At 44.0% G+C, this 14,891-nt stretch overlaps 1 protein-coding gene across 2 annotated transcripts in view; it reads left to right on the top strand.

The window, feature by feature from the left end:
* The first annotated feature begins 219 nt into the window (after positions 1–219).
* SEC24B (SEC24 homolog B, COPII coat complex component) overlaps positions 220–14,891 on the top strand; it is a 74,820-nt gene continuing 60,148 nt past the window's right edge. For both annotated transcript variants that reach the window (XM_080915745.1, XM_080915744.1), the window contains exons 1-2: positions 220–347; positions 12,350–13,114. In XM_080915745.1, coding sequence (XP_080771871.1) covers positions 248–347; positions 12,350–13,114 — 865 coding nt within the window. In that variant the 5' untranslated portion in view covers positions 220–247. The remainder of the gene's footprint in view (positions 348–12,349; positions 13,115–14,891) is intronic.

The following is a 14,891-nucleotide window of genomic DNA, read 5'->3' as shown; positions in this document are numbered from 1 at the left end:
GTGTGGGGCGGTGGTCGCGCAGCTCCGGCCTGCAGGGGGCGCTGGCGCGGGAGGGCTGGGCCGGGGTCCGCGCGCGTGCGGTGGCGCGGCCGAGCGTGGGTACCCGAGCCGCGGTCCTCGGCGAGAGTGACTCGGCCTGTGACGCGGGCGCGTTCCTTCCTCTTCCTCTTCCTCCGCGGCCCCGCCTTCCTTCCCTCCGCCCATCTCCCGCCGCGGAGGAGCCGCCGCCGCCGTCAGCCGCGCCGTCATGTCGGCCCCCGCCGGGTCTCCTCACCCGGCTGCCGGCGCCCGGATGCCGCCCAAACTCGGCGGAGCAGTCCCCGGCCTGGCGCCGCCGCAGCAGAACGGTGAGGCGGGAGGCCGGGGCGCGGCGCGGGGCCTAGGCAGGCGGGAGGGAGAGGGCGGGCGGGCGGCCTGCGCCGTGGCTCGGGGCGGGCAGGGCCGGGCCCGGCCCGGGGAGGCCGCGGTGGGGCCCCGATGCGGCGGTGGAACATGGAGGCCGCGGTGCAGCGAGGGGACGGCAGGGCGGGGCTGCCGGCGGCCGGCCATCCAGGCCTGCTATCCAGCGAGGACCCAGGCCGTAGCGTAGGGGTCGGCGGCCGGCAGGACCGTGTGCTCCGACCTGGGCGCCGGCCGGTTGCCCCGGGCGACCCTTTCGGGGCAGAGAGCTCACAGGACGCCGGGGCCTCAGAGTGCGTTGCGTGGTCAATGGAGCCGCCTTGGTACCTGATGGATCGCATCCTTCCGGCCCCAGGAACGTAGCTTTGATTTTTTTTTTTTTTTTTAATTTTTATTTTTTTACGGCCCAGCGAGCACGCTGCTTGGAAGGGAACTTAGTTTGCACTCGAGTTTGTAGGCAGAACGATGTAAATACGCTGCAGAAGTGTAACTGTAACCCCGACGACCCTCTTCGGCCTCGGGATCTGTTGTGGTTTGCCGCCGCGGTTGCTGCTCAAGCCTTGAGTTTGCTTGTAGTAGTGTTCATGGGGTAGCAGGTGTCAAAGGATCTAAGAGAACGTCTCCAGCTTCCCATTAAAGTCTAGAAAAACGTGGCAGAGTTGCTTGGCCCTGTTTTGAGGCAAGGCCTGCGTAGGGAAACAGGAATGTGGCTCTCATACCGGGGGTTATATGCTTCAAGCAAGCATTCAGGAGTTATTGCTGAGAAATGATCTTACTCTAGCATGCCTATCCCCCCTGCTCTTGAGTTCTGGAATAATCCTAAATAGTACTTCGGGAGGGGCCCTCTTTATAGACTTGACTGTGTGTCTGATGACACTCCCAAAGTAATCAAAGCTAAGAAAATCCCTCTGTTCTGTGTCAAAAACCACCCAGTACTCATCAAATCGTTGACCTAGTTTGCATAGTGTGCTAATCAAAATTTACAGCCAAAGTTTTGATAATGCTTTTCAAACATAAAATACCCTAGAGCCAGGTGGAATTTTCATTCACAAAATGATAGTTTAGTTTTAATTAAGATCCCCAAGTCACCCTTCAATATTTAATGCTTCTTATAGTCACTGTTTAGTGTTAAGAGCTTTTGAAGGTGAACAGTGTCATTGGTGGGTATTACATTTGTCCAAGTGAAAATAGAATGTGTATAAATGAATGTGCCCCTGCTTGCACGTGGAGATCAGAGGACAACTTCTGAGAGTTGGTTCTTCCTACCATGTGGGTTTTGAAAGTCCAACTTAGGTTTCTTGTAAATGCCAGGCATTATTTTGTTTTTAACACATATTTGTATGGGGAGCAACCAGAACATCATAATTTAGAAATCGGTACCAGGTTAGAATATTATAAATCCATGTTTAGCCGTTTTAAGGATGGTGTCCTTGATTTTCAAGTGTCATTTTTATTTTTCAGACGACACAGGTACCAGGGTATTTACTCAGCCACATGGATGTAGGAATAAATCCATGTCTTGATGCCCAGTGGAAATGATGCTTGGGTTCTCTTTATACTTTTCATAATACAGTCTTAATCCTCGTTTTGCATCTGTTGCTTGGCTACCAGATCGGTATTCAGAGTTAGGAGTAGCAGATGAAACAGAATCCCTTCTCCTGAATTGTATTTTAGTGACATTCAAATTATTTCTGGCCCGTCGTGAGTGATTTGGTAGGTAGTTGGGGAGGAGAGCAAGGGCTGTCCCTAGGAAGAGGTTTCATGACGAACAGTCCTGGAAGTATATATTAGAAAGTACAGGCCCCGTGTAGAAACTGGAAGCGTCGGAGAAGAGCAAAGAGAACTGGGTGGAAGGGAGAGGCTGGGGAGGAAGTTGGAAGGAGCCACAGACGAGACCAGGTCACAGGAAGGTCTTAGAATATAACACTGAGGCATTTGGAAATAAAGAACTAGGGTCCATTTGGTTTGTTTTGTGGGATTAACTTGCATAGAGTGTGTCAAATCTGATTGTTTCTCTTAGAAAAAGTAATCACAAAGATTAAGCAATAATTTTGGTTTTTGTTATGTACAGAAACCACTTTGCTTTTTACTATATCTCTAGAATCCCAGCTATGTTAATAATACAAAAAGAGTCGGTCTGAATTATGAAAAAATACCATGGGAAAACAAGCCAGTGACAAGAGAAACATCATAGCAGACTGAATGAGATCACTTCCCTCCTAAGCTTGGGAGACTGAGCAGTATCTGGTCCTGTCAGATGGAGCTAAAACTCTTGGAGTTTTGAGAGCAATAGGAGGGCTTTGTTACTCTGCACCTAATTTATACTAGTATAGTCAAGTCACAAGACATGGCCCCAGTGGCCTCAGGATGGGACTGGTGAGCTGGGGAATTCTCAGTGCCTAATGTGTAACCTCTGGGCAGACATTCTGGTTTGACCAGCATGCATTTGGAGGTACCCTTTCCCCTGAGACCTTGCTTGTTTACACCCCCTTGAGGTGTGTCTATTTATTAATGTTTTCCTCTATTGGAGATGGAATTGTGGTTATAGCCCTTTGAAGTGTGTGTTTACTTGTTTCTACTTTAGCACGGTCTCATGTAAGTGAGGGTGACTGTGAACTCCTGATCTTTTTGTCCCAGCCTCCCAACTGCTTGCTGAGCCTCTTGCCTCCCCTTCAAATTACGGGCATGGCCACACTTCCCCGTAGTACCCTACAGCAATCCAGAAAAGGTATTTCCAAGGGGCAGGTTGTAAGAATTTACCTTATCATCTCGAATGAGGCCACTTAGTCCTAATTCAAAGTTCATCACTCTTAGACAGACTCTAATAAGGTGCCATGCTGGCCTTGAACTCCTGATCTTGCTGCTTTCTCTTCCAAATGCTGAGATGCAGTCATGCAGTGTCTGACAAACGAGACTATATTATGGCTTTTACTGTTTTTCTAAGATTAAGTACTAGGCTCTCACTATTAGAAGATAGTATGAGGACATTGCATCTGTAAACTCTTTCCTGTTCACCTTGGCGATGCCTTTCTCCAGATTTTCATTCAGAGTAACACATGGATTTATAAAATTATATGTGTTTTCAATTTTAACTTTTTTTTTGAGACAGGGTTTTTCTGTTTATCCCTGGTTGGCCTGGAACTTGCTCTATACAATAGGCTGGTATTGAACTCACAGAGGTCCCCCTGTCTCTGCCTTTCAAGTCCTGGAATTAAAGGCTGTGCCACCATGTCCAGCTTCTCTTGGCTTGACTTGACATTACTTCTAAAGCTGAGTCATCAGCTCTCAGAGTGTTTCCAGTCAGCTTGACACCCAGAGAGTGACACGAACAACCCAGACTTAGTAGTGTGACTCTGCCCAAAAGGATAGCACCGCTTTTTTCAGTGATGGGATGAGGTTAAGCAGAGTGGGAATTACTAGACTTTTTTTTTTTTTTTGGAAAGGTAGAGAGATTGTTAACTAGGAGATATTTTCTGGTTGTAGGCTCTAGGAAACCTGCAAACCTTGAGCATACACAGAATTGAGAACCATGCAGATGTTCTTTCTAATCAGTGCAGTGTCTTGGGTTTCCATCCATATCTGGAGCTGCCCAGAAGCGCAGGTCCTCAGGAAAGGTCTTCTTCATTTGGCCTTCATGGACTTGTCTGAATAAAATTTTCCCTTATAACCTGTACACTAGCTATCTCAAACATCTCTCTGTCTGTAATAACAATAACCTAATAAGTCATTGTTATTATAATGTATGGTTTTAGTTATTTGCCGTGCCTTTCACAACTCTCAGGGTTCTGAGTTTATAGCTATCAATTTTTTTTGTGAACCCCATTTATATTGTTCCCAGAAATATTTCAGGTAAATTTCGCTCTTAAAATAACTTTTTTAAAAAGATTTTTTTTAACCTATGTGTATGTGTGCATGCATGTGTGTTTGTGTAGATGCTCACTCACGCCAGAGGCATTAGATCTCCCTGGAGCTAGAGTTACAGGTAGTAGTACGTCTGAGATGGGTGCCAGGGATTCAGATCCAATGGAAGAGCCACTGAGCCACTCTCCAGCCCCAACTTTAACAAAACCATCTACACACTAAGTGTTAGATCGGAAAGACTGAAGTGGGACAGTCTTTCTCCTCAGTGCTGCAGTGTGTGGAGATGTAATAACACCAGCCTGGAGAAGCCTATGTGCAATAGGGCCTTACGTGGGATTGCCCAGAAGATACAGAATGCTTGCAAAGATTGATTTAGTCCATCCAAGAGTTAACATATGTGAGAGTCTGAGTTTAGTGATATCTGCCTTGTAGAGCCTTTGAGAGGATTAAAGAGATCCTGTTTTAAAATACCCACTCTAGGTAGGGAACCAGCACTGAGACTCTCCTTTATTCCATTTTCTTTAGAACACCAGGCTATAAATTCTTAGAATGGCAGACTCTGTGTGTTTTTACTATATTCACTGTAGCATCTTGTAGTAGGTACTCAGCTGCATATGTGAACTTGCCTTCATATTTCCTTCTTGCTTTAGGTATTCTAAAAGCCACTAACAGCTTTAATCTCCTTACTGTGTATATGTCTAGGACTTGGTCCCTGTTTTGATCACTTCGGTCAATAAACCTTCTGTTCTCGTTAGCCTCTGTACCTCTGGGGTCAAGCTCATTGTTCTGTGGCTTTGTGTGGGTGTCAGGTTAGGCGTGCATGTTGCACATCTTCCCCAGGTCAGCGTTTGTCTTGACTTATCAGCAAGTGTTCTTCACTGTGGCACACTGAGCTGTGGCTTCTTGAGCTTGAATGTAAAGAACTTGGTGTGCTTAGACCTGACAGTTGAATAGTCATCGTGACAGCAAGGCAGCTGTGACCCAGGATTCAGGTCAGGGAGGGCCATTGATTGTATTTTTATAACAAATTGCCACATATTGACTGCTCGAAATGGTCTAAATTTGTTATTTGTAGGTGAGAGGTCTAGTTGGGCTAAAATCAGACGTTCCAGCATCTCTAGAGAGTTTCTTTGCCCTTTTCAGCTCTGAGAGGCTGCTCACATTCCTTGGCTCATAGCCCGTTTTCTCTGTTTAAAATCAACCATAGAGTATTTATTTCCATGAAGATTCTACAGCCAGGCCTCTAATTCTCTGCATAGTTAAGGATAATAGAACTATTTTAATAGATGTCATCTGATTAATACCTTAATACCATGTACAGTCTTAATTCTCCTCTGCCATTTAGCTTCACAGGTTAGGATGTGGGCATATGTCTTGTTGAACATAGTAAAAAAAAATTTCTTTTTTAAAATTGTATTTAGTGTACTGTACTGTGTGTGGGGGGTGTGGAGGTCACTTGACTTCTTTGGGGCATCAGTTTCTCTTACACATGGTGTTGGCATTAGGATAGCCCCCTCCCCCAGCAATGGCTCCACCCACAGGTGACAGGAACCTAGCACATCAATTGCCATGGAAACAGCCAAAGCATTCCCAGAAGACATCAGTTCTAAATCCCATCTCCACCTGGGAGCAAGTGACGTCACTACCCCTACAAAAGACCAAAACCCTTCCTCCTCTCTCTCTTTCCTCTTCCTCTCTTCGCCCTGCCTTGACCCCTGCCCTATCCCGTTCTATTAAACCTCTCCACGTGGAACCATGTTTGGTGTGGTCTGTCTGGGCCTAGGCGAGAAATCTAATTTACAGCACATGGGTCCCAGGGATCAAACTCAGGTCACAAGGCTTGGTGGCAAGTACCTTACCATTCTGAGCCATAATGCTAGTCCCAGCTTTGCTGTCTAATTTGTTGAGCATCTTATCCAGAAGCACTATAGCACCACAGGCGACCCTTTACCTCAGAGCTTACTGCCTGCTGTCTATAGAGTGAGGGGTGTCACCAGACCAAGGGAGACAGAAGAGTCAAAGCTTAGAATCCAGTTTCTACTGCATGTGTGTGCTCTTGCTGTGTGTTTAAGCAAAATTCTTCTTCCCTTTCTGAGACAAGAGTTTCACTATGCAGTCCTGACTGGCTGGGAACTCCAATGTAGACTAGGCTGGCCTCAAACTCAGAGCTCAACCTGCTTCTGGGATTAAAGCCACATTGTTGATAGTGTCTCTTTGTCTGGGACATTTAGATGGTGACGCTGAATAAGTAATGAAAAGGAGTCTTCCCACTCCCACCCCAACCCCACTGTGGTTAGTTAGTGTTCCCCTTCCTTCCTTGCTTTTCTTCAATGAACTTAAAAGTCTGACTTCCTGCCGGTGATTCACCATTAGCTGTCAGCAGGCACAGTGTGCCCCTACTTTTCTTCAGAATGGCATTGAGTAGTTGTTCAGAGACAGTGATTATTGTACCAGGAATGTGGCAGGGATGAGCCTAGTCAGCAATTAAGCAGAGAATAGGTATTTAAATAGATTGACTTAGTCTGTTGTCTTTGTTCACCTCTGAAAACTGAAGTGGCAGGAAGTGACCCATCTTTTTCTGTATTTACATATGTGGGGATTTTCACCTCTTATTGTCAAGGTAATGAAAGACTTCAGAGATTTGTTTTGTTACAGTAAGTAAGTTGTTTTCTGTGACTTGTAAATAACCTATAGGGGAGTAAATTGTTAACTTAGCAATGTATAGTTCTCCACTTAGACTTTGAATTATGGAAGTGAATGTTGGTCTCCTTTATACCTGATTGTAAGTTATCTTTGTGTTGGCTATAGAATATATATTGCATGCCCCGAGATAGTTTCCCCTACCTTATTTAGTAATTATAAAACAGAAAGTGTAACTTTTACTCAGCTTTTATGAGCAGGTATGGTCTTCATTATTATGAAAAGAATACAATGGTTCTTTGCTACAGTTAATCTTAAAAGTTTTAGCTTTTTGTTGTTGATACTATTTCATTTGAGGTATGGTACAAATCCCTATTTCTTTACACATGGCAGGAAAACTAAATACTAGAAAAAAATCAGGGCTGGAGATGTGGTTCAGTGGTAGAGCATGTATTAGCATGTGCAGAGCCCTGGGGCTTGATGGGGTCATGGGGGGAATGGGATGGTAATTAAGGTCTGCCCAAAGTCAAGAATAGTTAGAATTACGACCAGAATCTGCTGACTAATGTTTTGTTTTACACATGCTTTATGATCATTGTAAATAGTAAGATTTCAATGCATACTGTCAAACCTTTAAAAAATCAAGTACCAACAAAAATATATTCATACAGTTTTATGCTAAAATGCTTTTAATAATCTATACATGTATCTCTGTTTTGTTTTTTTTTTTTTTTTTAAATAAAGTTGTAAGGAAAAAAAGACTAGAATCTGGGGACTGGAGAGATGGTTCAGTGGTTAAGAGCACTGACTGCTCTTTCAGAGGTCCTGAGTTCAATTCCCAGCAACCACATGGTGGCTCACAACCATCTGTAACGGAATCAGATGCCCTCTACAGGTGTGTCTGAAGACAGCTACAGGATACTCCAGTACATAAAATAAATACAATCTTAAGAAAAGAAAAAATACTAGAATCTTGTTGGTGGGACATGTGGCCATTTGCTTGGCTAAAGGGTAATGAGGGCAAAGTGACTTGAGTTGAGCTTCTGTCATCTCTGGGCCTGTTACTGCCTAAGCACAGATACCTTTTTCTTAATTTTATTTATTTTTATTCTATGTGTATTGGTATTTTGCCTCTTTGTATTTATGTGCATCACATGTATACCTAGTGTCTGTGGAAGGCAGAAGAGCTTATTGTTTACTGTTGTGGGTTGCCCTGGTGCTGTTTGTACTTTGATGCTAATTCCACTTCCCAAGAAGGGCTGCCTAGTCACATACTCAGGTGACTTCATCAGAACCTTCTCTCCATTTTAACTTGTAAAATAAGGGCTAGAGCTAGTGATTGGGCAGAGGAAGAGAAGATAGACCTTAAGAGTTGAGGGTGAGAGAGTAGGCGGGTGGGGGTGGGGGAGGAAGAAGGAGAAGGAGGTAAAAGGAAGTTGGAGCTGAAGTATGTGGCCCGGAGAAACTGCAAGTTATAAGGGATCTCAAAGCTGGGAACAGAGTAGTGCAGTGGTAAATCTACCTAATCTAGGTGTGCTGCTTGTATTCATATTGAGTTTGTTTTTCTTTGTATGGGCTTACTTGGGTTGGAGAGATTACTTCAAACGATTTCCCTGGAAATGGAATCACAATGGGTATGAGCCTCCATATGGGTACTGAGAATTGAATCTGGGTCCTCTGCAAGAGCAGCTAGTGCCCTTAACTTTTACATATATGTAGCTGACCACACTAATGCTGACATTGAGTTTTGTTAGCAGCAACATTATAGACATTATTAAACATGGTCTATGCTATACCACTCACTTTGCTAAGTGCTTTACATATTAGTGCCTTCAGGTCTTTGAAGGCAAAGTATTATATCCACTCATCAAGAGGAAAAAAAAACACAGAAAATAAGATGGTGATAGTTGTCTTAGCACCCAGGACTGTGCTATAGACCTATAATGCAGCTGCCTAGAGGACTGGGGCAGGAGGATCACAGGCTTGTGGCCTGCCTAGGCTACAAAGAAAGTTTAAGTCTCTGTTAGCTCATGGCAGCATACTTTCCAGGTATGTGGAGGCCTTCAGCTCAGTTCCCAATATTGAGAAAGAGAAACTGCTGGAAAGATGGCTCAGTGGTTAACAGCATTTGCTGTTACAGAGGACCAGGCTTCAATTTCCAGTGCCCAAATGGTGTCTCCCAACCATCTATACTTTCAGTCCTTGAGATTCAGTGTCTTCTGACCTCAGAGGACACCAGGCACACACATGACGTTGTACATATGCAGGCAGAACACTTATACACATAAAAGAGATAGATGTATTTTGTTTTAATTAAAATGCTTCTAGAAGACTTCACATGCTGGTAAAGTACACGTTAGTGTTGGGAATATGAGGCAGTCTTTTAGCATTATTCATGGGAAGTGTGAATTGGCAATCCTTCTTGGAGAAAGCTATAATAATGCTCCTCTTTGCTTGTTTTTTTGAGATAGCCTTTTGCTGTGTAGTCCAGGCTGGACTTGACCTCAATCCTCCTGTTTCAGGCCCTTAGTGTCAGGACTATAGGCAAGTTCCCATTGCTCAGTGTAGTGGTCAAGTTTTAAAGCACAACCTCCACTTTCATTTGTAGGAAACCCATTTCTTAATCACAGAAGTTCATCCTCTGAGATGATGTGAAATATTTATATATTTTTAAAAGATGTATTTATTATTTATTTTATATATGTGAGTATACTGTAGCTGTCTTCAGACACACCAGAAGAGGGCATCGGATCCCATTACAGATGGTTGTGCGCCACCATGTGGTTGCTGGGAATTGAACTCCGGACCTCTGGAAGAGCAGCCGGTACTCTTAACCGCTCAGTCACCTCTCCAGCCTCACTCTGTATTTTTTTTAAATGAGGATTCACACATGATAACAGAATAGTGTCTATGATACATTAAATTAAAAAATAGTTGTAGAACCACACCAGGGTCTATTCATCCAAATACATAGAAAACACCACTGGTTCCTGATGTGCCTGCGTAGTAGTAGGATATAAATGATCAGAGTAAGAAGGGGACTTTCACTTTGAACTTTACATTCTTTATATAGATTGCTAACTCTACCCTCCACCACAGTGCTGGAGCCTGAACCCAAGGCCCTGTGCATCCTAAGTGTGTGCCCTACCACTTGAGTATTACCTGATTCTCTAACTTCCATAATTAGGGCAAAGAAGAAGCTAATACCAAAAGGTGTGGATTCCTCTTGATGTTTTTGAACTTTCAAAAAAAAAAAAAAAAAAAAAAAAAACTGTATTCTTTGACCCTTTCACAAATGTCTGTGTATCTGTTCATAGCTATTCCACTGTCCTTTCTCTGTCATTAATCATTGATTTCTATGAATGCTGCCCGAATGTGCATGGCTGTTCTGCCTGTGTGTATGTCTGTGCACCACTTTCATGCCCAGTGGTGCTCACTAGGCCCACAAAAGGGGAGGGAGCTTTACTTTAGGTATAACCTGTGGGTGCTGGGAATTGAGCCTGGGTCCTCATGAAGAATAGCTGAACCTGGGGCCTTCTGAAGACAGTGTTCTTAACCTCTGAGCCTTCTCTCTATCCCACTCTTGTAATTCTTTCTACCCTTACTTCCAGGATGTTGTCTGAACTTTGGGAAGAGCTGGGTAAGGTAGATGTGCTGTTTAGGGTTGATTGTTCAGCATTCACTCATTCTTAGTACTTTGACTAGATAGGAGTCTCTGCATTAATGCTGCCCTGGCAAAAGAAATGTCTAGCCCTGGTGTGAGTGCTAACACTCTATTCATATGTAGATATTGACATCCAGGTCCTCCAGCAAAACAAGAGTGGTGGCCTGGGCTTGGTTGCAGATGCTTAGTCTCTGGAGAGTCAGTGAGTGCCAAACTAGACCTGCCTAGTCTACAGAAGTTCTCTAATAGGCAGCTCAGCTTGTGTAGTGAAACCTTGCCTCAAAACAAAAACATGCATGGTGTGATGGTGAATGCCTTTAATCTCAGAGGCAGGTATAGAAGCAGGTGGATCACTGAGTTTTAGGCCAGCCTAGTCTAATCGTAGTGGAACATGTCTCAAAAAAGGAAAGAAAAGAAAAGAAAACAAAAGCCACACTGTTAAAATGGGTTTTCTCCTAAGGCCAATAACCTGCCCAACAGTGGGCTTCTGACCAGGTTTACAGTCCCCTCAGACAGAGCGAATTCAAACCAAATCAGAAGGCGTTTGGTTGCTCCGAAAGCTTCATGCCAGTGTTTCCCATGGATACATCTTGTCTTGAAGGCCAGTACTGTAGCATGCAGAGTCTCTTGCACGGGGTAAGACACTGCTGTCTTTTCCTCTAGCTCTCAGCATAGTGCCTTCTGGCTGTGTGAAAGCTAGCCAGCTGGGTGTTTGTTGGCTAATTCCAGCCTGGTTTTTCTATGTTCTGCAACCAAAGTTTGGTGCTTTTTCAATAGTGTCTTACCATTTAGTTTTAGTAGACAACCAAGAGCATTGGGAATAGCCTGTGTTTTGGTTGACTCTGGAGCACTCTTGATAGATAACATGTAGAGAGATATCTCATGCCTGGCATCACATTTTTTGTTTAATAAATTATGTTTTCTGGAAGCAGCAGTGTCCAATTAAATTCCTTCTTGCATTTTTTAAATTGCCTTACAAAGTAGTGGGTTTCTATATGACTTTTTCATACATCCTTAGTTTTGGTTAGCCCATCTTCTGACAATCCTTTCTCCTATCCTCCTTGCTTCCCCCCCCCCCCTTTTTTTTAAGTCAGAGTCTTAGTATACTTGGCTGGCCTGGAACTCAAAGCATTTATCCATGACCTTCAGGCATGGTGTTATCGGCCAGAGGACATTCTGTCCCCTGGGACTAGAGTTACAGACAGCTGTGAACTGACATGTGGGTTCTGGGACTCAAACCCAGGTCCTCTTGGAAGAGTAGCCAGTGCTCATAACCACTGAGCCATATTTTCAGCCCCTGTGTCATAGTCTGTTAAGGAATACTGACTTGGAAGCCAATCGGTTATATGGTCATGGCTTATAGTCAAGCTATCAGTTGGGCTGTCATTATCTCAAGACTCCATTGAATTTGAGGGATGCTAGCATATTCATTTGTTTACTGAGTGTGATTTCTCTTTGTCTGTCCATCTGTACCATATGGCTTCCTTCCTTGTCTGTGTTACAAGGTCATTCAAGATTGGTTTATCAGAGAGAGGGAACACCTGAGTTAAGACTGGACTAGTGCAGGAAGTATGTATATGAGCACCTTCGCTATTACTCAAGGTTTGAGAAGCAGGAGGTGGGCCTCATAAGGGATTATTTTGGAGTCTAGCTAACAGTGCGCCTATGACAGTTTGTCTTTGACAGTATGGTAGAGTTATAGAGAAAGGTTAATTGGGCCAACATGTAGATGGGAGCTATTTATGCATCATCTCTTTGTGCAACCACTGTCATTTTTTTTTTCAGGTCCAGCACAGAGTCAAATGCAAGTTCCATCTGGGTATGGGTTGCCTCATCAAAACTATATGGCCCCCTCAGGACATTACTCTCAAGGACCTGGGAAAATGACCTCCCTGCCACTGGATAACCAGTGCGATAATTACTACTCTCGTCCATATACAGTAGCAACACAAAATGTGGGGACTCCCAGCTCAACAAACCAACCAGGAGCACAGCAGATGTACGGCAGAGGTCCTTCTGCCCCTCACATGGGGGGACCCACGCCAGGATCTTTCCAAGGAGCTCCAGCATCAGCATCCCATTCGTATCCGAGTGCCTCCCAGCCCTATTCTTCTCTCGGGAATCGTTACAGTAGTCCTGCCACATACTCTGCCAACGCTTCTGTTGCTTCTCAGGGATATCCCTCCACGTGTAGTCATTATCCCATCTCAACTGTGTCTAATGTTGTGTATCCTAATGTTTCGTATCCCTCGCTGCCTGCCAGCGAGCCATATGGGCAGATGTTTACCTCACAGAGTGCTCCTCCGCCTGCCAGGCCACTTAAAGAGTCATACTCTGGCCCAAGCACAGCTATTACCTACCCTTCGAGACCTCCACCTCCACCTTCCCAGCAGCAGCAGCAGCAGCAACAGCAACAACAGCAGCAGCAGAGTCATTCAGGATACAGTTCTCTACCATGGTCAGGCCCAGGCCTTCCACCAGCTCAAGACAGTCTCATCCGAAACCAAATGGGATCCTTGGCTGCAGCCAATAGCCACCCAATAAATAATGGTAAGTTGAGTATGAAAGTCACCAAAACATGACTGACAATCTGAACATTAAAGTCTTGTTAACAATGGTATTTGCTGATAGGAACACTGGGATTTGCTCGATATTGCACTGTATCTGCTTAGGTTTCTGTGGTATTTTACTGAAACTCCCCAAACCCCTGCTGTGCCCTCACTCATAGTTAACTCCTCAATGGTGTGTTTGAAGAGCCTGCTTCCATGCCTTGATTGTGGTCTCAGTGTTTGTTAATAGCTTTATGTCTTTGCAGCACTTGTTTCTAACATGACTTAGACACATTGAAGATTCTATTTAGATGATGTATATTGCTGGCCATTATTCCTTTTCTTACTAGCGCCTCTATTATAGAAAAAGATGGTCAGAATCATTATCCTGCCTTCCTTAAACTATGCTTCCTACACATAAAGGCTGCTTTCTTACCCTTAAATGAGTACACTAAGATGAAGAAGGGGAAGGAAGGCCATGTGACTCCTTAGTAGTTAAGTCCATTACTTAAACATTTGTACTGTTACTTATAAGGTATACATAGCACATATGATAAAATATAAGTGTGTGCGTAAGTGTTTGTGTGTGTGTGTGTGTGTATCTGGTGAGCTAGGAGATGTCACTGTGTATCTCTGGCTGGTCCACACTCATAGATCCACCTGTCTGCCTCCATGTACAGAGAGCTGTGGTTACAGGTGTGCCCCACCATGTCCCACCAAGGATAATATACTTGTTCCATAGAGTATTCTTAACATAGTTTGAAGTTGTAAACTTGAATCTAGTGATGTGCTCTTGAAGTAAGTGAGAATGTAAGCACAGCACTGGGTGGTGGCGGTGACACCTTTAATCCCAGCACTAGGGAGGCAGAGGCAAGCAGAGCTTTGAGTTCGAGGCCAGCTTGGTCTGTAGAGCAAGTTCCAGAACAGCCAGGACTGCACAGAGAAGCCCTGTCTACAGAGAAACAAGCAAGAAATAAAAAGAAAAAGACAGTGTACACCCAGACTGACAGCTGATGGAGCTCTGGCAGCTTCTGGGTGTTGATTTAGATTGTAACTATCCCTGCAGTCAGATGTCTGGGTGCTGATTTAGATCATAACTATCCTTGCCTGGACAGTTAGAGCATTTCACAGTTTAATTAGAATTTTATATTAGTACTGAACTGTACACTTGAATTAAGCAAATAGATAATTAATTGTTAATTTTTTAGGTAGCTAGTGAGATCATATTCAAAACATGGAGAAAAGACCTTCAGTGCCACCTCATTGGTCTTTGTAGCAACACATGCTGCATACAAGGGCAGCCTTAGGATTTTAGGCAATTTTATTAAGGAGTCCAGTGTGTTTGCAGTGCCGTGGTTAGTTAACTTAGACTGATCTTTTCATTAGTTTTTTTCCATTTAAAAACTGTCTCTGTAGATGAATCTCTAGTCTTGTCAAATACTCTAGTAGAAATTATGGTCAATAGATGAAAACAGAAGCCATTTCTTTTGCTTAAAGTGTGTTTTATACAAATTTTACAAAATACATGATTTTAAAAATTATCAAGGTATCAGTCTGGGAAGGTAGCTCAGCCAGCTAAGTGCTTGAGGTCCCAGTTTGATTCCCAGAACCCAGGTTAAAACACAAAACAAAACCCTGAAGACCAAGCTTGATGATGCACTTACTCTTCCTGGGGTGATGGAGATGGGTCGATCACTGGGATTTGCTGGGCAAACTCTGTTTTTCCTTTCTTAACTCTATTGATTGTTTGTGAGTACACATCATGCACCTTAGTCCTA

This window comes from Micromys minutus (assembly GCF_963924665.1).
Source record: "Micromys minutus genome assembly, chromosome: 4".
NCBI lineage: Eukaryota > Metazoa > Chordata > Mammalia > Rodentia > Muridae > Micromys > Micromys minutus.
Note: the sequence above shows the minus strand (reverse complement) of the source record. Positions and strands in the feature narration are given on the sequence as shown.